We start from the raw sequence: 17,779 nt of genomic DNA, 5'->3' as shown, positions 1-17,779 counted from the left end.
ATGTTTTGGAATCATCCTTGTTGGCGGTTCGACTTCACGTGTCGTCTGTCTCAAGGCAAACGGCATACATCCCTCGGTTCATGCCGAGAGGTGTGAGCTGCCTGCTCTTGTTTCTATTCGGTCTCTTGATCCATTGAATGTTTGACGTGATCTCCAATTCATGTTGAACCTCATTAGATTCCACGCACAGTAGCTGTTCAGTTGTCTATGTGAACATGGTGGTGCTACTCGAGTGATAAGCATGTATGTTTTCGTACCTCCAGCTACAATGCATTGAGGGGGTGGATAGTTGGTATTGCTACCAATGAGGCCAGGTCTTTACGCCCTCAACGATAGGCAGGCACAAGAGTAATCAATCATCAATGATGGCTAGCGAGTCTCTCCAAGTTGCCTAGCCATACATAGTAGAAGGCTAAGGTTGGTGTTGTTTGGCTGTTGGCAAAGCCATTGCGACCTTCTTACTCTGTTGGTTCGGCCTTTTCGTCCAACATCCATGTACCGGTCAAGCATCATCAAGTTCACAAGTCACCAGTGCAATGAGCGCGTTGTTTATTACAGTTGTTTATTGGCTTCTAGTCATCAAGCCTATCAAGTCCCAATGCTCCCTGCTTGCAACGCCGTTCCGATTCATGCCATCATTAAGCGTGATTTATTCCTTGGCGATCTGCTTGTGGACCTCGGCCTTGTTGTCGTGGGTGGACTCGTCAACCTTGTCGGAAAGGGCATCCTTGGCGGCAGAGGCACTGAATGAAATCGTTAGCATTCTGGTTTGAAGCCATCGTGAAGTTGTGTGGAAGCTGCTTACCGAGTGCTGATGGGGGCGTTGGAGTCCTTGGCGACCTCCTTGTTGGCCTCCTTGCTGACACCGGCGGTGGCACCCTGGACGCTCTCGGCGACGTAGTTGAAAGCCTGCTTAGCGGTCTCCATTGTAAAGTTGTTGGTGGTTTTGGGGGTTGAGGTGGTGGTTTGGTTGTTTGGATTGAAGGTTGAGATGATTGTTTGAGTTGTTGTGTGATGATAGGAAGAAAGGGAGTCTTAGAGGTAGGGAGGACCTAGGGTTTAAGTAGGAAATTTGCAAAGATAAGAAGCCTTAGGTTAGTCTCACGATGCAAGCAGGTGGATTACTTGTTGGAATTGTTGAGGTTTCTCATGTCTGTGTACCAGCCGTTATGCCGATTCACCAAATTACCGTCATGGAGCTATCGAGAAGCACTTGGGATCGAACTTCAGCAAACCGATCGATGATGTGACGTCAGTGAATCCCCCACTACAGCTGATTGCAGAATCCAACACTCGCCCACTACGTCATTAGACCCCGCGGTGGCTTCTTCCAAAGGGCATGTTTTGATCCTGGCCAAGGATGCTTTCAGGCGCCTCTGGGGCCACCCTTTCTTGCGTTCGGGGTGATGAACGCCTCGTGCCAGGGACGGTTTCGTCAAGGCATTTGCGAAGCTGATTGGGTGCTGCCAAGTCTCCGAGCACGGGAAGACTGAGGATCACTGCAGGACATTTGCGGCTCCAAGCTTAGGTCCTCCCCGAGCGGATCCACTAGCTCAGGGCCGCATCTATGATTGGCCCCGGGTGGACATATTGATGCACAATGACAACACGACTCTGGGCATGGCTTGTTGTGTGAAAACCCGGGCCATCAGCCATGCGACGATGGCCATTCACTTGGAACCAATCCCAGACGTCGAGCTACACTTTGATTCGCGTCTGGCCAGTTTTAGCCCCTCGTTCAGATCGCGATCGAGGTCAGATGACTTTGAAGGGCGAAAAGCCCTCCCGTAAGGAGCCGACGATCGAGACTTTGACGTCAGCATCGATAAACAGGGAAATCGACTATGTTTGCTTTTGGACATTCCTCGATCACATCGACATCATCGGACTAGATGGCTTCAGGCATGTGAAAGGCCTTAGGCCATGTTCCTGATCAAGGGTCCCCTCTTGTTCACAGTTCCTGAAGGGTATCAACACCATCAGCTCGAAGGGTCGTCGAGGAGGTCCAATCATCAAGTTCAATTCTTCAGGTGTGCCCTCTCCGTCCAATAACTTGTTCAACGGTGTAGTCTGCTTGCTTTCACACAATCAGACCATCACTTTGAGACTCTTGCGGATTCGGAGGGCAGGATGAGTGTCAAAAGCCTTCTTCCACGCATTGAGCTCCCCTTCAGTTCTCATATATGTCTGGCAATGTTCCCTTGGTAGATACTTTACTCTTGCTCTTGTTCGTTGCATGATTTCTTAGCGTACTGTCTTAACGGCGATCGTCGTGCTCTCCTACTGTACCCCGGATTTCCAACCATCTCACCATTCAGCAAGGATCTCCCTCCAAGCCGGCGACAACAGGGGTTTAGGAACCACGTCCATGCGAGGTAGTGATACTTTAGTTTGCACATCTTTTCGCTTGGGCCATAAATACTCACCCTTGCGTGGTGATGTACAGTCATAATAAACTCACGATACATCTTCTATTACAGCTATTGTAGAACACTGGTGCCGTGCATGGCTCGAGGCCTTGCTGAGGCACGCGGGATAGGGAAAAAAAATGAAACGCTACAGGATGGTGAGCAGATCCTCCCCTGAGATTAGTTATGGGGAATCTTTAAGAGCAGTCGAGCCTAAGCGTGGTGTCTTTGCGGTTTCATTGAGTTCTTGGCCCTCGAGCGGTGGCCGGGATGTATTGAGATCACTGAGGCTAGACGTGCTACATGAGAGACAATGTTGATATGGGACTGTGTGTTTCTGTGCCCTTCATGTGCTGCTTCTTTTGCGTGTGTTCCAGTCAACGCTTTGCGATTCATGAAGCGAAACTTTCCAGGTATGGCTATTCACGGCGTGACACTTTGTGGCCGAAGGCACATCATTGCGAGTGTTTCTTGAGCCATCAAGCCTCAACAGTCTATCAATAAAGATATTGCATCTGCCATATTGAGAGGGAGACAGTTGGAATTCAATAAAATTCCCAGACTTCTCACCAGCGTACTGCCTCACTGGAGTTGTGCCATTGTCACCATTTTTGAAATGGCGTGTGTAGGTTAACTCACTTTGAGCTATTCCCAGCCAAACTGGAAGCAACATATATCACGTGCAGACCCAGGCGCTGGCCCGTGCGAGACGCCATTGGACCCCGCGGGTCAGGAGGCAAGGCAGCTCCATTTCAAGGGAGTTCAAGACAACGACAGAACAACTTGAATGAAGTGTCCTTGAGCATTCTTGAACTGCCACTTGCGGCCTACATCGAACTTAATCAAGAGCCCGAGGCGATCCGACCAAGTGCGTATTACAGCTGCCGACTGCCGCCATGGATCTAGCGTACGACCACATCCAGGAGGATGTCTACGCTAAAAAGCCCGAGGGTTCAGAGTCCAAGGATGGTTCCAAGCCTGAGCAAGCCCAGTCGTCGCTAAATGAGGACTTCCAGGAAGCTTACAAGGCTTTCTCCAACAGCCCCTGGGGTGCTAGGATCGGTGGGTTCTTGGGCAATGTTGTCAAGCAGGTATGAGAGCTCGGCTTCATGAGCCTTGCCCATTCTGACATGCGCAGGGCGAGTCGGTGTACACACAAGCTTCTAAGGAGCTGGCTGAAGTTGGTGAAGATGCTTCAAAGGGTCTGACAGGCCTACGCGCATCCATCCTGAGCCACACGCGGAATCTTTCCCTCAACCCGAGTACTCCCGGCGAGAGCTCCAAGGATGGAGAGGAGGATCCTTCTACACCTACCAAGGCACGAGGAAGCGAGGAGGACGGAGATGCGCTGGCACGTATCAAGGCTGAGGCTGCGAAGCGACTGAAGGATCTCCAGCGAGCTGAGGATGCCGCTGACGAGGCCCTCATTCGATTCGGTGGCAACGTCCGCAACTTTCTCCGTGATGCCATTAGCATCGCCCCTCCTCAGGCGTCTGACCAGAGCGGCACAGTCCTCTTTGAGAGTAAGGATGCTCAGGGCAAGCGGGTGATTCACACCTCTCGGTTTGACGCCCAGCTACATGTAATTCATACTTCGATCGAGAGCTTCACCAAGGACCCCAACAGCGCCGAGTATGAGACTTGGTCCAAAGAATTCGATGCCGATAAGAAGACACCCGATATCAACAGCGATCTGCAGAAATTCCCCGACCTTCGAGCTACCATGGAGAAGCTGGTTCCCGACCAGGTTCCTTACGTTGACTTCTGGAAGCGATACTATTTCCTTCGCCACGGTATTGAGACAGCTGAAGCTAGACGACGGGATCTCCTCAAGGGTAAGCTGAAATGCGCGTTCCTACTTAACTGTGCTAACAACACCATAGCCGCCTCTGCTGAGGACGAGGTTGGCTGGGGTGACGACGATTCCGATTCCGACGACGACGATTCTGACTCCGACGACGAGTCCAGCGACGACGACGGCACCCCCGTGGCCAAGACCGAACCCAAGACCGAACCCAAGACTGCCTCTGCCGCATCCTCGACGACTATCCAACCTCCTGCGCGAAACCTCCTGAAGCCGACCGAAGCCCGCAAGTCCAACGACGAAAAGTCGCAGGCCGATAGTGAAGCTAGCTACGACGTTGTCGGCGCGACATCTGGCAAGACGACCCAGACTCCCAACAGCCCCAAGGACTCCAAGAAGGAGGAGGAGTTGGAAAGCGAGGAGGAAAGCGATGACGACTGGGAGTAAGGCTGAGTAGATGTCCAAGTATATGTGGGTGTGATGAGTGTCGCTCGTCCAGCTCGGCGTTCGGTATATGTGAAACCAAATGTGGCAGATTGAAAGAGCCACATGCCTTGTATCTTGTTTTTGGGTATTAATACCAGGAGCACGTGTCTGATATGCTCTTCATTCAAGTCATTTCTTTTTATTTTGGTCCTTCCCACTTTTACCTCTTCTTCTTGGTGACCATGGTGAAGCCGTCTTCGTCGACTTGTGGTTGGGGCTTTTCCTTTGGTGCAGACACCAGCGCGGGAGCTTCGTCCATCTCGACATCAGCACCGCCTTCATCGTCTTCTTCATCATCATCGTCACTCTCCCAGTCTGTGTCCTGATCGGCATCCTCGGCCTTCTTGAACATCTGATCAACCTTTGTTCCCTTGCGGTTCAACCAGCGTGTGCGGAGAGCCTGAACGTCGTCATATTTTCCCACAGCGCATCCCGTACGCGCACGAATGATGTTAGTCGCAACCTCGGTGCCGGAATCGTCGTCGACGTTGACCTCGAACTCGTCGACCATGACCTGCAGGAGAACCGTCTCGACATCCTCCAGATCAGGCTCCTCAGGGACCTTGGCGTTCTTGTCGTTCTGGGCGGGTGGCGCATCGGTGAACTCGGGGAATAAGTCGACAACGGCACCAGCGAACCAGTCGCGCTTGTCGGCAGAGTCTGGGCCACCCCAGCCGTTCTGGACTGAGAGGGTGAGAGCAGGCCACAGGTGAAGGGCGTATGCGACGGCTTGCTCGAACTCGGATTGACGCTCGGCTGTTGAGTACAAAGTTAGTGATTTTGAATAATGATAAATTAATATAAATTATTCAGACTCACCCGCCGGAGGCAGCTGCACGGGTTCTGAAGAGGCCATGGTTGTCAAGTCGTTGTTGGTGGGGTTTGGAGGGGCAACTCAAAGATGGCTCTGCACAAAAATTTTGGTGTTTTTTTCTTCCTTGCCCAGGCCCAGACCCAACCCAATCGCGCACCCACACACGCTACGACAGCGCAAAACCCACTGATTTCCCTCCACAAACGCACGGGCCAGGCCTGAAGGACCGAGCGACTCACTCACTGCATGCAGCAGGCGGACTCGACGTTCCCGTCCCGCAAAGTCAGGGGCAGGGTCGGTTGAGCATGACATCATGGGACCCCTAGCACCAGCACCAGCATCAGCATCGAGACAACCAACCTACAAGCTTGTACTGTGTGTTCAGCCGTGACCTACTTCTTACGCTGATCGACCAGACATGAAGTCTTTGTAGTCTCAACAAGCTTTTTCGCGGGCAGACGGCGCGTTTGTAACAGAAGCCTCTGCCGTATCCAGCTCTGGTCAGCGCCATGAACTCGCTCAACACCACATCAGTCTCACTGGCAGTGACGCCAACTGTCGTGTCGACTCTCTTTTCACATGTACGTGCTGTGCGATCCATGGATCCATCCCGCGCCCAACGGTCATGCAGCCTGATGCATTTCAATTGCTTTTTTTACTGACGCGACAATCCACTGCAGTACTTTAACAGAAAGCCCCTGAGGCAACGCCCAACTGCCCATCTGTCCTACGATGAAGGCCTTCACCTGATTCGGTCGTTCCTCGAGTACTCATCACACCACACCGTCGAGGAGCTTCAGGCATTTACCGCACAATGGGTGCCGCATCCGCAATGGGTCAAGGTCGAGGATGCGACCGTTCCCGAGGAGCAATTGACCCGCGCCGCCGAGCTCCTTCATAAGCAGCTGGGCACCGACGGCCTCCGGCAGGTCGGCGGCGAGAAGTGGTGGCAGTGGCGGAAGCCCAAGAGCTCTCTCGAGGCTGAATGGATAGAGATGCGCTCGGATGCCTGGGAGAGGAAGCAGAATGGCGGCAATTCGCGACGCGTCATGATGTACATCCATGGAGGGGCATACTATTTTGGCAGCGTGGATGAACATCGGTATCAGATGCAGCGCCATGCTCGCAAGCTCAAGGCGCGTGTGTTTGCGCCTCGATATCGACTGTCGCCGCAGTTTCCTTTCCCTTGCGGCCTTCACGATTGTCTCGCCGCCTACCTCCATCTCTTGACGGTTCAAGATCCCACGACCATTGTGCTGGCAGGAGACTCTGCAGGCGGCGGCATGGTCATGTCTCTGCTGTGTGTCCTGAGGGATCAGGGAATTCCATTGCCTGCTGGCGCTGTGCTGATCAGCCCATGGGTCGACCTGACGCACTCGTTCCCCAGCGTCTCTGGAGAAGCGCCGATGGACTACATCCCTCAGTCTGGATTTCATCACAAGCCCTCTCAGGCATGGCCGCCACCCAACGAGGATGATATTGCGATGCTCAGGGAGGCAGCTTTGAAGAAGAAGAACAATCAGACCAAGAAGACGCCAGGAACGCAAGAGCTCAAGGAGAAGCAGCACGCACCTGTTGTAAAGAAGGAACCATCCGATGCCTCGTGCAGGTCGGATTGGATCAATGGTGGGGTTCCCATCAATCCTGACAAGCTTCTTTCAGTCACCATCGACGGTGAACTGGTCAAGCTTAAGGACCAGATTCAGGTAGGTTGTCAAACGTGATTTGAATGATTGGAAGCTGACCTGAATACTTAGATGTATGCTTCTAATGAACTCCTGGCCCATCCGCTGGTTAGCCCTGTCATGCAGCCCACCCTGGGCGGTCTGCCGCCTCTTCTCATCATGGTTGGAGGAGGAGAGATTCTTCGTGACGAGCAGATCTATCTGGCTCACAAGTGTGCTAATCCTGCCAAATATGCACCACCTGAAGAAGCCTTGACAGAAGAAGGGAGGGCCCGGCTGGAGCAGTACAAGCCAACCGACGTCCAGCTTCAAATATGGGATGATCTCTGCCATGTGGCGCCAACACTCAGCTTCACTCGACCTGCCAAGCACATGTACAGATCCATTGCTCAGTTTAGCGCCTGGGCCCTTGCCAGAGCTCAGAAGCGAGGCATTGATATTCTTGACGACGACGCTATCTCAGTCATTTCTGAGTCTGGATCCGATAGCGAGCGATCACAAAGGCCCAAAACTCCAGAACTAGAGAGGTCTGCTACCAACCTTCCGCCTGGTCAGGTTGGAAAGGCTGGTGACCCCCTCCCACCCTTCAAGAACCACATGATTCGGCAGAAGGTTACTCGTCACGGTGCTACTCTGCCTTTGGCTCCCGAAGCTGAATTACCCGCATGCTGTGTTCAGCCTGCCACAGTTGGTGTTGTGAAGGAGGGTACCGTCAAGAAATGGCTTGCGATGAGGAAACAGTGGGATAACCGCTTCGCCTCGGCTAAGGCAAAGATTCACAAGAAGATTGTCGATGACATGGTGGCAGGCTATCATGAATTTGGCCCTGGCGAGTATCCTCCCCCTTCTGCCTTGGCGGGAAGACGACGGGTCGACTCGGAGCTGGTGGAGGGCAAGAAACAAAAGAGCTGGGGCCTGGCAATGTGGTCGCTATGGGGTTCTAAGCACGATGAAATGACGGTCGAAAGACAGAAGAAGGCAGGCGAAGAGCCCGAGGTCCACGTTGCTACACCAGCTGATGGACAAGGAGCACGTTCCTTTGCCGACATCGAGGGCCAAGATAGGCCCAAGATGCTGTCAGACCAATCTCGCAACCGATCTCATCGCAAGACGGTCGTCGATGAGAATCAGACAGGCAGCATGGTTATCACTGAGGATACGCCTGTCGCCCATCTCTTGGAGCAGAGGAGGGAGCAGGAAGCCGCTAAGCCTGGATTGCTCAGTCCTGATTTTGTGCCAGAGACTGGTGTTGCAGGAAAGCGACCGTTCCTTGATGGCATCGCTTTGCCGTTCAGCCTTAATAAGGAAGCTGACACAGCAAGCATGATGACCCTGCACTCGACCGCTACTCCGCTCCCAGGCTCAAGGCCCATGAGCTTAGTTCTTGTGGATGATGACTCAACTCAGCCGACGCAGACAACCCAGATGACATCACAAGAAGAAGACGCGCCGGCAACTGGCGTAGCTGGCAAGCGTCCTTATCTCGACGGTATCGCACTGCCATTCAGCTTGAATAGGGAAGCTGAGACGGCTAGTATGATGACCTTGCAATCCAACGTCACCCCGCTTCCGGGCTCGCGGCCCATGAGCCCAAGTGTATTGGGCGATGACTCGGCGCTGTCGACAAAGCAAACCGAAGAAGTTAAAGAGATTGGGGAGAAGAAAGAGGAGGGATTGACTCTAGCAGTGCCGGCCCCCGAGCGGCCTGGCTTGGACACGTTCGTCACGGCTCAAGAGGAGCTTCCCCGTGTCAAGTAAGAGGAGGAGTAATTGTCGATTTTTGGCGCAATGGGTGGGATTTGGTCAGAATGTATTATTTTGGGTACAGCCAGGATATCCCGTGCGCCATAGCATAGTCGTTTATTGTTTCTTTGTTTTTTCCTTGCGTCTTTGTAAATAAGGGAGTGGATATTCAGCACACTCACCTTGAGGGCTCTTGGGAACACCAACGAGGCCATCCTTTGTAAATCCTCACTTACACACACGTCATTTTTCTTATATAATACAATCAGACGAACATCAAGCCCAAGGCAGAGTAAAGACTCCGAGGGGTCTTCAGTGGTTCATCTTTCTTCTTGTCCTCATGGGGATATGAACTATTGGAAACATCTCAAATAGTTTGGTGGATGTACCAAATATTGTTCCCGTAATGAACACCCAGCCAACTTTTAAGAAACCGTTGATCATCCAACTCTTGTCGTTCTTGGTGATGGTGAGTACATAATCATACATGGTGGTACAGTGTACGCGGGTATATACAGTCTCGCCAGAGGATCCCAGTCTCTAGCAGAGATTCATAACTCCATCCCTCTAGGCCCATTGTGTGTCCGAATATAGCATCTCGAGCATTCGATTCGCTCAATCCACACCGTTGTATCGCTTCCACTGCTCGACGTAGAAGTAGGGGTCTTGAGGGCCCTTGTCGAGGCCTTGGTAGTCACCAGGTTCCGCCTTAACTTGGCGGCTCACAAACGGCGTGAGCTACACCGTGAGCGTTAGCAGAGTCGTCCTCCATATGCGCAATTCCCTCCTCACCTTGAAGTCCTTGAGGTTCGGCACAGCATATGTCCGGACCTTGTTCCACTCGATCACGTAGCCTCCGTACTTTGTGTGTCGACCCATTGAACCGGTCCGGTTACCCTTGTAGAAACCTTTGCCAACATCCTTGGTGGTGAGCTTGAGGTGGCGGTATCGGCCGACGGAGAGGGCTTGGGTAGGTCTCATGTTGGCAGATGGATATTCGGGGCCTGCGGAATTCGTGTATGCGGTCGGCGAGAGCGAATTCGGGACGATCGAGGGAGCGATCCGTGGTCAATTGGTGGTCGGCGTCGCGATCGCAATGGGTGGGATGTTGAAGATTTGGAGATTCGGGAGTTGGTGTTGTTCCGATTCCGGGGCTAGCTGCCGAAAGCTTGCAGGGGTGTGCCAGCAACATCTGGCCAGGTGCGCGATGAGATGGCGCTGAGCTATGTTACGATATGAAATAATATTCTAATTTGAGAGCTATTTCCAAAATCATTGCTAGTTACTCACATATTTGTTTCCAGAAGAGAATATTTCCTAGGCGGCTTGTTCCCGCTCATCCTCGAGCTCTGTAAGTGGGCTGTGCCGCTAACGAGGGGCACATGGCGATCCCCCATGGCTAACGTCTCCAAGTCTGAGCTCAACCCCCCCAACATTCGAAAAACCACCCATGCCGTGGACGTTCCAAAGTGGCCACGATGGATGGGTACCCGACGGGAACTCTGGACCATAATGTCCCCTTCCTGGTGGCCGCCGGCCTCAACAGCGAGACGTACGAGCTCCCTCTGAGCGCAGAGCTCAAGGACCAGAGCATCCTCCTCCGGTCAGAGCTTCCGCCGATCGAGGGCGACGACGCCGAGGTTCTCGCCCAGTACATGAAGGACGTTGACGCGAGCGCAAAGTCATGGAGCGCGTTTGAGAGGGAAGAACCGTACAGGTTCCGCATCAGGACCACGGGAAGGGTAAAGCCGAGGAGATGATTACTTGACAGGCTCTTGGTTCTGATTCGTTTGGCACAGTCGTTTCTGCTTCCGCCGCGTCGAGCTCGACTCCCCGATGGCATCGAGCCACTCGTGGCGCCCCCGACACTGCACTCGCCCTTTTCGCCGCTCAGCCCCGTGTCGGCGCTGTATCCGGACGGGCTCATCGACGCGCAATGGATCAAGAAGCACCAGGAGCTGGTCCCCAGTATCTATCTCTGTTTCTACTCCCTCACCAGTGATCCTACGTCTACGACGCTGCAAGACAATCACATCAAGTCCGATATCAATAACCTCAAGAGCGCGCTGGCTAGGTCGGGATTCAAAACGCGACTGGCGATCGTTCTCCTCGCCGAGAGCGGGGGCAGTCCACTTTCGTTGTCAGAGGGGATCCAGGAGAGGTTGGAGAACATTCGCAGAGGGACGGCGCTCGATCCAAAGTCGGTCTTTTACATCCCTTCGCAGGAATCTCAGGACGACCTGAAGCAGGTGGTGGATAACATCCTGGGGGTCCTGTATACCTCAGCCGTCGAATATTACCGAGATCTGGGGAGGCATGCGAGGAAGAAGCGCTCCCGTGGAGTAGCGCCCCAACCGACTGTCCCGCCGACATCCGGAACCTCGCAAACGCTCTCGTTGCCGGACTGGAACTTCAGGTACGACTTCAAGTCTGCCGTATTTGCAGAGTTTCGGCAAGAAACGGATGCGGCGCTGCGGTCCTTTGAACAGGCGTACGAAGTGCTTCTAGGTCAGGATGTGCTGGACATTATCCCCAGCTGGAGCCCCAGATGGAACGAGGCGCGTCTACTGGCCGATATCATAGCTATTCGATGCCTACGCTGTCATCTGTGGCTCGGACAGACCTCGTTAGCAGTCCGACGATGGCAATCACACAGGGACCGGATCAACGATTTTGTCGATCGACGGGGGAGGGGGACCAACAACTATGGATGGCAAGCATGGGAAGCCCGTTGGGCTATGGTGATGGCCAACCTGATCGACAAGGTTGGTGTGCCTAGCCTAGCGCCAGCGACGATGAGCCTCTTCGCCCAGCCAGACAAGTCAGTCTTGGGCGAGCGCATACCGCCTTGGGAGTCGTTGCACCATACCGGATACTGGTATCGCATAGCGGCACGCCACCTTGTGGCCCGTCGGAGACTCGCACTCCAGATACCAGAGGAGGACAGGAATCCGCCCGACTCTTCTCCTGCCTCGCTGGTGGCCAGTAAAGCGTACACGTATGACACGTATATGTGCCCCGAGCCTTACCAAGAATATCCCCTGTCAGGAGAGGGAGTTAATCATTCGCAACTGGTGATTGATTGTCTAAAAGCAGCCGGCGCTCAGTTCCACGCTCGAAAACAGGAACGGATGGCCGCAGAGGTGTCACTGGAGTGCGCAAGAGAGATGGCCAACCTGGAGCAGTGGGAGGACGCGATTGAAGTGTTGAAACCATTCTGGGAGAACGATGCCTTTAGGTCTGAGGGATGGGTTGATATCTCTGAAGAGCTGTCTTGGCTTGTACGGAGAGTTGCTGTGGGAGCTGGGCAGGCAGACCTGGTGGTTGCTGCTGATTGGGAACTCATGAACAACAGTAGGTGGCCTAACTTGCAAGATGGGACATGTACTGACTTTTCTGCAGAATTTGTACGACGGCCACAATGGCATTATGACATTACGAAGTCTCTAGAGGGTGTCTCTACCGAGACCAATCCCTCGATAAGTTTATCCGACGACAAGTCAGGCTCATTTGTTTCGGCGTCGTTTGTCTTCCGGAACAAAGAGAGCAAGGCTGGCGAGACCTGTACTGCACAACTTGCCCTCACTTCACATACCTTCCTCGATGCCGCCCCTATCACGCTGGACTCTGTTAAGATCGAGTTTAGCGGGAACCTGAAGCCACTTCTCTTGGAGCATGAAGCACCTGAAGGCGACGAGGAGTCTAACTCGGGAGTCTTCATATCATCAATATCTCTACAAGAAGACTTTCCCAGCGAATCGGAAGATGACTTGCCATCCTTACTCAGGGGCCAGTCCAACTTGGTCCTCCGGCCTGGACAAACCCGGGTCTTTGAGATGAAGATACCTCTGAGGGAGCCAGGAACAGCGACCGCTTCTTCTGTGACACTATCACACAGCAACGAGGCCTTTGATCTTGACTACAAGCTCAAGTTCCGAGAGACAGATCCTGTTGTCGGCTGGTACATCCAGGGCTCCTCCAAGCCTCGGAACAGTCGTCCGGAAGCAGGCACAATCCAAATCCAGCCCCGACCGCCGAAGATGGAGATCAAGCTTGTCAAGCCTTTGGCGCAGTACTATGCGAATGAGGCCATTGACCTGCACATTGAACTCCTTAACGCAGAGGAGGAGTCGGCCAGCGTCAAACTGGACATTCACGTGTTTGGCAAGGAGGTCCCTGCAATTCGGATAGAGGCAGACGGGCACGAAGGCAGCTCAGAAGCACAAGAAGAGGAGTCCAAGATCTCGGGTCTGGTATTAGGGACCATGGAGAAGGCAGCATCGTCGCAGCTGGTGCTTCACATGGATCCTCCAACAGGGCCGACAACGTTTGACTTACACCTGAGGGCTTCGTATCACCTCGACTCTGATGCTGTGACACCGATCATGCAGATGTTGGCGGTGCAGGTCAACGTTGTCAATGCGTTCGAGGCCAACTACGATTTGGTGCCAAGACTTCACCCTGAGCCATGGCCAAGCCTGTTTGACTCGGAGGGACTTGGAGACACAGAAGAGGGTGTTGCTCGAGGCTTTGCGCAGAAGTGGTGTCTCCTATGCCACTACGCTTCGTTCGCCCAGGAGGACCTCAAGGTGCTTGGAATGGACATGAAGGTGACTTCGTGCGTTGGAGGTGCACGATGCAACGTGGTCAAGGGGCCAAGTGTGTCGCCAGATGGTGTAGTTGTCGCACCCAAGACGATGCATGAAGCACAGTTTGATCTTGTGGCACAGAAGCTCACGATGGAGGATCGACATCCCGTCACACTAGATCTTGCGTTTGTCATCCGATGGCAAAGGCAGAGCCGCGATGATGAAGTGGTCAACACAACGACTATGCCTGTCGGAAAGTATCTGGTGCTAGGGACCGAGCCGCGGGTACTGGCATCTGCGTACCACAATGGCGGATCAGAGGACGGCGTGCCAGGACTGATGCAGTTGGACATGACGATTGAGAACCCGTCCAACCACTTCCTCACGTTTGGGCTGAGCATGGAGCCGAGCGACGAATTTGCCTTTTCAGGGGCTAAGCAAACGACGCTCAACTTGCTGCCACAGTCAAGACGGACGACGACATACCGGCTGCTACCGCATGTGAGCGGGGACTACATTCGGCCACGGCTGACGGTGCGGGACAAGTACTTTCAAAAGGTTCTCCGTATAATACCGACCGAGGGGATGAAGATTGACAAGGATGGTCTGTTGGTGTGGATTCCAGGAGAGGCGTCAGAGGATGAGGACGAGGAAGAGGAAGAGGAGGCGCAATGATGAATGATGTCGAAGACAATAATAGAAAGGCTGCGCTTGAATTTAGACGGGAATAGAGAAGTGGCTGAAATAATGAAGCCATCACGAGAACATGTTTGATACGAAAAATCTACTACGTCATGCTGAGATGCCAAGGTGTAAGATGAGTGCTGACGTTGGACGGGACGCGTCCCGTGTAGGTACCCACGATAATTTACCTCAAAGTCAAGTCAGCAGCCACGAGGTGAGCACATGGACCGTTGATTCTGTAAAGCCACGAGGTTAGTGTTCTCACCGCTTCTGAACGTGTGCTTTGCTGATCAGGGAGGATAGAGTTTCACAATGGGCAAAATGTTTAAAAAAGGCATAAATAAGGGCGTTGAGAGCTTGCGTGCGTGTGTACGGAAGTCCGTGAATACCTATCTCCGTGTATGCTCCGCGTCTCGTCCGGCCGGTGTGCGAGTTGCTCCGGAAAGCATTATTCTGGCATAATTAGCTGCGATAGATCCCCCAGAACGTGATATCTGATATGAAACATCCATTCACGTTCGCGGAACGAGATTTCGCGATCGGAAATAACAGCGATGCCGAGGCGCGAGGAATCGCAGAGAGCATCGAGACCGTGGTGGATCATGGGATCCATGCATGGGTACCGCACCCCCCCGCGCTAGCTTTTGGCGCGAGCCTTGTGGGGCCATGGTTAAGATTTCTGGGAAATTTCGTATCCAGGAGACGAGAAGATTTGTGTTTCGAGATGTTGTTTGTATGTGTTAAAGAAGATGGAGTTGTGGTGTTGTAGTCGTTTAGAGGAATAGAGAATCAACTCTGATGCAACATCACAAGCTAAGCTTCACATGCTAACCAAGCCCCCTTCTCCTCAACTGGCTAGAAACAACCCGAAAAAGACCATGAATAAAAAATCAATGACTGCCACGACTCTCGCATGTTTTGACTCATCCCCCCTAAGCAGAAGCACACCCCCTGATTGGGCGCCACCTCGGACATCGGCCTTGTGAGGAAGTCCGCTCCAACGTTTGATGACACTTGGATCTCGTCTCGAAAAAGTTCCCCCCTTCGGGAACCAACAGGGACAAGGAAACAAGAAAAGCCGCTGGTCGTGTATGCCTCGTGGTGCTTACTGGTCGCGTCTGTCGCCCGCTGTCCGGGGCTCGACGACATCCGAGCCGCAGCGGCAGCGGGAGAATAGCGATCCGCGTTATACGCACTTTTTGCTGGGTAATACTCTATTATCTCCGTCCGGGGCTTTGCTATTGTCTCAAGCTTAGCCTGGTATTGGATGGGGGGAACGGACATGTCGTAGCTTTATTGTTTGTTAGGCTAGCTTCCCTTTCAGCTCCTGGGTGGATGCATCATAAGCCCCCAGGTCTCAAAAAAAAGCATTCATCATGTTTATTTAATCCTTAAGGTCGCCACCTTCTTTTCTTTCAAACGACAGTGAATCACAGTCGATAAAGGATCCATCCCAGGCCCAGCCATTGCCTGCTTGTCAACAAACGAGTCCAAAGAAACTTTCTCTCCTTCAACACTCGCCTCGGGCGATTCGACTCGCCATCATGGCCACAACTACTCCCGCCGCGGCCACGACAACTGCCGCCCTTGAAGAGAAGCGTCTCTCGTCTGACGAAAAGACTGAAGTTGGCTCCAACATCGTCGACCCCTCAGCAGACGCCAAGGAGCAGCAAGAAGGCTCTGCCGCTGGAGGTTCTGTCAACGGTGCTGGTGATACTACCAGCGACGAGCCCGAGTACCCCTCGGCTGCCAAGCTTACCCTCATCATCGTCTCGCTCTGCCTCGCCATCTTCCTCGTCGCCCTCGATCAGACCATTATCGCTCCCGCTCTGGGCGCTATTACGGCCAAGTTCCAGAGTGTCAAGGACATTGTAGGATTACTATGCATGTTTTCACCCAAAAACGTCAACTAACTTTCCCTCAGGGTTGGTATGGCTCTGCCTATCTGCTCACCACCACGGCCCTCCAGCCCATGTACGGCACCATCTACAAGTACTTCAACGTCAAGTTTGCCTACCTCACTGCCGTCTTCATCTTTGAGGTTGGCAGCTTGATTTCTGCTGTCGCCCCCTCTTCCGTCACCTTCATCGTTGGCCGTGCCATTGCTGGAGTATGTTCTTCATCTCCCCTGTTTTGGACGTCTCGTACTGACTCTATCTCTAGATTGGAACGGCTGGTCTCTTCTCTGGATCCATCGTCATCCTGTCATTGATCAGTATGTTACCTCAGTACTCTACATCCGTAGCCACGCAGTCAACTAACAAGTCCAGTGCCTCTTGAGAAGCGTCCTCTTGCCTTTGGTCTCGTCGGCGGTATGTGGGGTATCGCTTCCGTTGCTGGTCCCCTTCTTGGCGGTGCCTTCACCGAGCATGCTACCTGGCGATGGTGCTTCTACATCAACCTCCCCATCGGTGGCATTGCCATGGTCATCGTGTTCTTCTTCGTCCACGTCAACCGCAACTCGGCCGAATCCCGCGACATGACCTTCCTCGCCCGTGTCCGTCAGCTCGATCTCGCCGGTGCCGCCATCTTCATCCCCGCCATCGTCTGCCTTCTTCTCGCCCTGCAGTGGGGAGGTGCCGACTACGCCTGGAGCAACTCCCGCATCATCGGTCTGTTCTGCGGCTTCGGCGCCATGATTGCCATCTTCATCGCTATCCAGTTCTGGCAAGGTGACCGAGGAACCCTACCTCCTCGTCTGTTCAAGAACCGCAACACCCTGGCCGCCATGATCTTTGCCCTGTTCTTCGGTGCCGGCTTCTTCCCCCTGATCTACTACCTCTGTATGTCTCACGTCTCACTGTCGGGTCCTCAGCTAACATGTCCATAGCCCTCTACTTCCAGGCTATCCAGGGTGTCAGTGCCGTCCAGGCTGGTATCAAGATCCTCCCTCTCCTCCTGTCCACCGTCCTTTGCTCCATCGTCTCCGGAGGCGTTATCACCGCTGTCGGCTACTATAACTTCGTCATCATCCCCTGCATGGTCCTCTTCACTGTCGGCAGTGGCATGCTTACCACCCTCGACGTCGACTCCCCGCTAAAGGAGTGGTTCGGCTACCAGGTCATCGCCGGTCTCGGCATCGGCGCCGGCTTCCAGATCGGCGTCCTCATCGTCCAGACTGTTCTACCACAGGAATGGGTTCCTGTTGGTACTGCCTGTGTTCAGTTCTTCCAAGCTTTCGGTGGCGCTTTATTCATTGCTGTCGCTCAAACTGTGTTCCAGAACGGCCTTATTGACACTATTAAGGCTGATAACATCGGTATCGACCCCACGATCTTCATCAACAGCGGTGCTTCGGAGATCAAGGAGGTTCTGACCAAAATGCACCGCCTGGACGCTTTCGACACTGTCCTCGAGGCATACATGAAGGGTCTCCGAGACACCTTTTATATCTCCCTTGCCTGCTCCGCCTGTGCCTTGATAGCTTGCCTGTTCTTCCAGTGGAAGTCTGTCAAGCATGGCCCTGATGGCCAGAAGAAGAAGGCCGAGCCTGCTGTGCCCGTCTAAGCAGGTTTTGTGGTGTCTTGTTTTGGAAAATCGGCGTTGATATGTTGATTGGTTGATAT

The 17,779-nt window shown here is 53.4% G+C and overlaps 7 protein-coding genes across 7 annotated transcripts; 4 read left to right on the top strand and 3 right to left on the bottom strand.

Moving 5' to 3' along the window:
* Positions 1-649: 649 nt before the first annotated feature.
* MRS44_004898 (uncharacterized protein) lies at positions 650-927 on the bottom strand (the record flags this gene model as incomplete). The annotated part of the gene is made up of 2 exons (XM_046268729.2): positions 650-743; positions 806-927. 2 exons carry the CDS (start codon positions 925-927, stop codon positions 650-652), a joined length of 216 nt encoding a protein of 71 aa, XP_046135950.1.
* Positions 928-3,304: 2,377 nt separating this feature from the next.
* Positions 3,305-4,659, top strand: MRS44_004897 (uncharacterized protein; the record flags this gene model as incomplete). Its single annotated transcript, XM_046273611.2, has 3 exons — positions 3,305-3,499; positions 3,547-4,243; positions 4,292-4,659. The coding sequence occupies 3 exons, from the start codon at positions 3,305-3,307 to the stop codon at positions 4,657-4,659; spliced, it is 1,260 nt and encodes a 419-aa protein (XP_046135951.2).
* A 199-nt stretch (positions 4,660-4,858) lies between these two features.
* On the bottom strand, positions 4,859-5,554 carry MRS44_004896 (uncharacterized protein; the record flags this gene model as incomplete). The annotated part of the gene is made up of 2 exons (XM_046268730.2): positions 4,859-5,454; positions 5,518-5,554. The coding sequence occupies 2 exons, from the start codon at positions 5,552-5,554 to the stop codon at positions 4,859-4,861; spliced, it is 633 nt and encodes a 210-aa protein (XP_046135952.1).
* A 467-nt stretch (positions 5,555-6,021) lies between these two features.
* Positions 6,022-8,955, top strand: MRS44_004895 (uncharacterized protein; the record flags this gene model as incomplete). Its single annotated transcript, XM_046268731.2, has 3 exons — positions 6,022-6,093; positions 6,193-7,218; positions 7,270-8,955. 3 exons carry the CDS (start codon positions 6,022-6,024, stop codon positions 8,953-8,955), a joined length of 2,784 nt encoding a protein of 927 aa, XP_046135953.1.
* A 600-nt stretch (positions 8,956-9,555) lies between these two features.
* MRS44_004894 (mitochondrial 54S ribosomal protein mL41) lies at positions 9,556-9,921 on the bottom strand (the record flags this gene model as incomplete). The annotated part of the gene is made up of 2 exons (XM_046273612.1): positions 9,556-9,678; positions 9,733-9,921. The coding sequence occupies 2 exons, from the start codon at positions 9,919-9,921 to the stop codon at positions 9,556-9,558; spliced, it is 312 nt and encodes a 103-aa protein (XP_046135954.1).
* A 497-nt stretch (positions 9,922-10,418) lies between these two features.
* On the top strand, positions 10,419-14,204 carry MRS44_004893 (uncharacterized protein; the record flags this gene model as incomplete). The annotated part of the gene is made up of 3 exons (XM_046275531.2): positions 10,419-10,682; positions 10,740-12,294; positions 12,343-14,204. 3 exons carry the CDS (start codon positions 10,419-10,421, stop codon positions 14,202-14,204), a joined length of 3,681 nt encoding a protein of 1,226 aa, XP_046135955.1.
* A 1,553-nt stretch (positions 14,205-15,757) lies between these two features.
* Positions 15,758-17,720, top strand: MRS44_004892 (uncharacterized protein; the record flags this gene model as incomplete). Its single annotated transcript, XM_046268732.2, has 5 exons — positions 15,758-16,084; positions 16,138-16,323; positions 16,377-16,428; positions 16,484-16,996; positions 17,044-17,720. 5 exons carry the CDS (start codon positions 15,758-15,760, stop codon positions 17,718-17,720), a joined length of 1,755 nt encoding a protein of 584 aa, XP_046135956.1.
* Positions 17,721-17,779: the final 59 nt, after the last annotated feature.

This window comes from Fusarium solani (assembly GCF_023522795.1).
Source record: "Fusarium solani strain SB1 chromosome Unknown bctg00000002, whole genome shotgun sequence".
Taxonomy (NCBI): Eukaryota; Fungi; Ascomycota; class Sordariomycetes; order Hypocreales; family Nectriaceae; genus Fusarium; species Fusarium solani.
The sequence above is the reverse complement of the archived record's forward strand: the minus strand, read 5'-3'. Positions and strand labels throughout refer to the sequence as shown.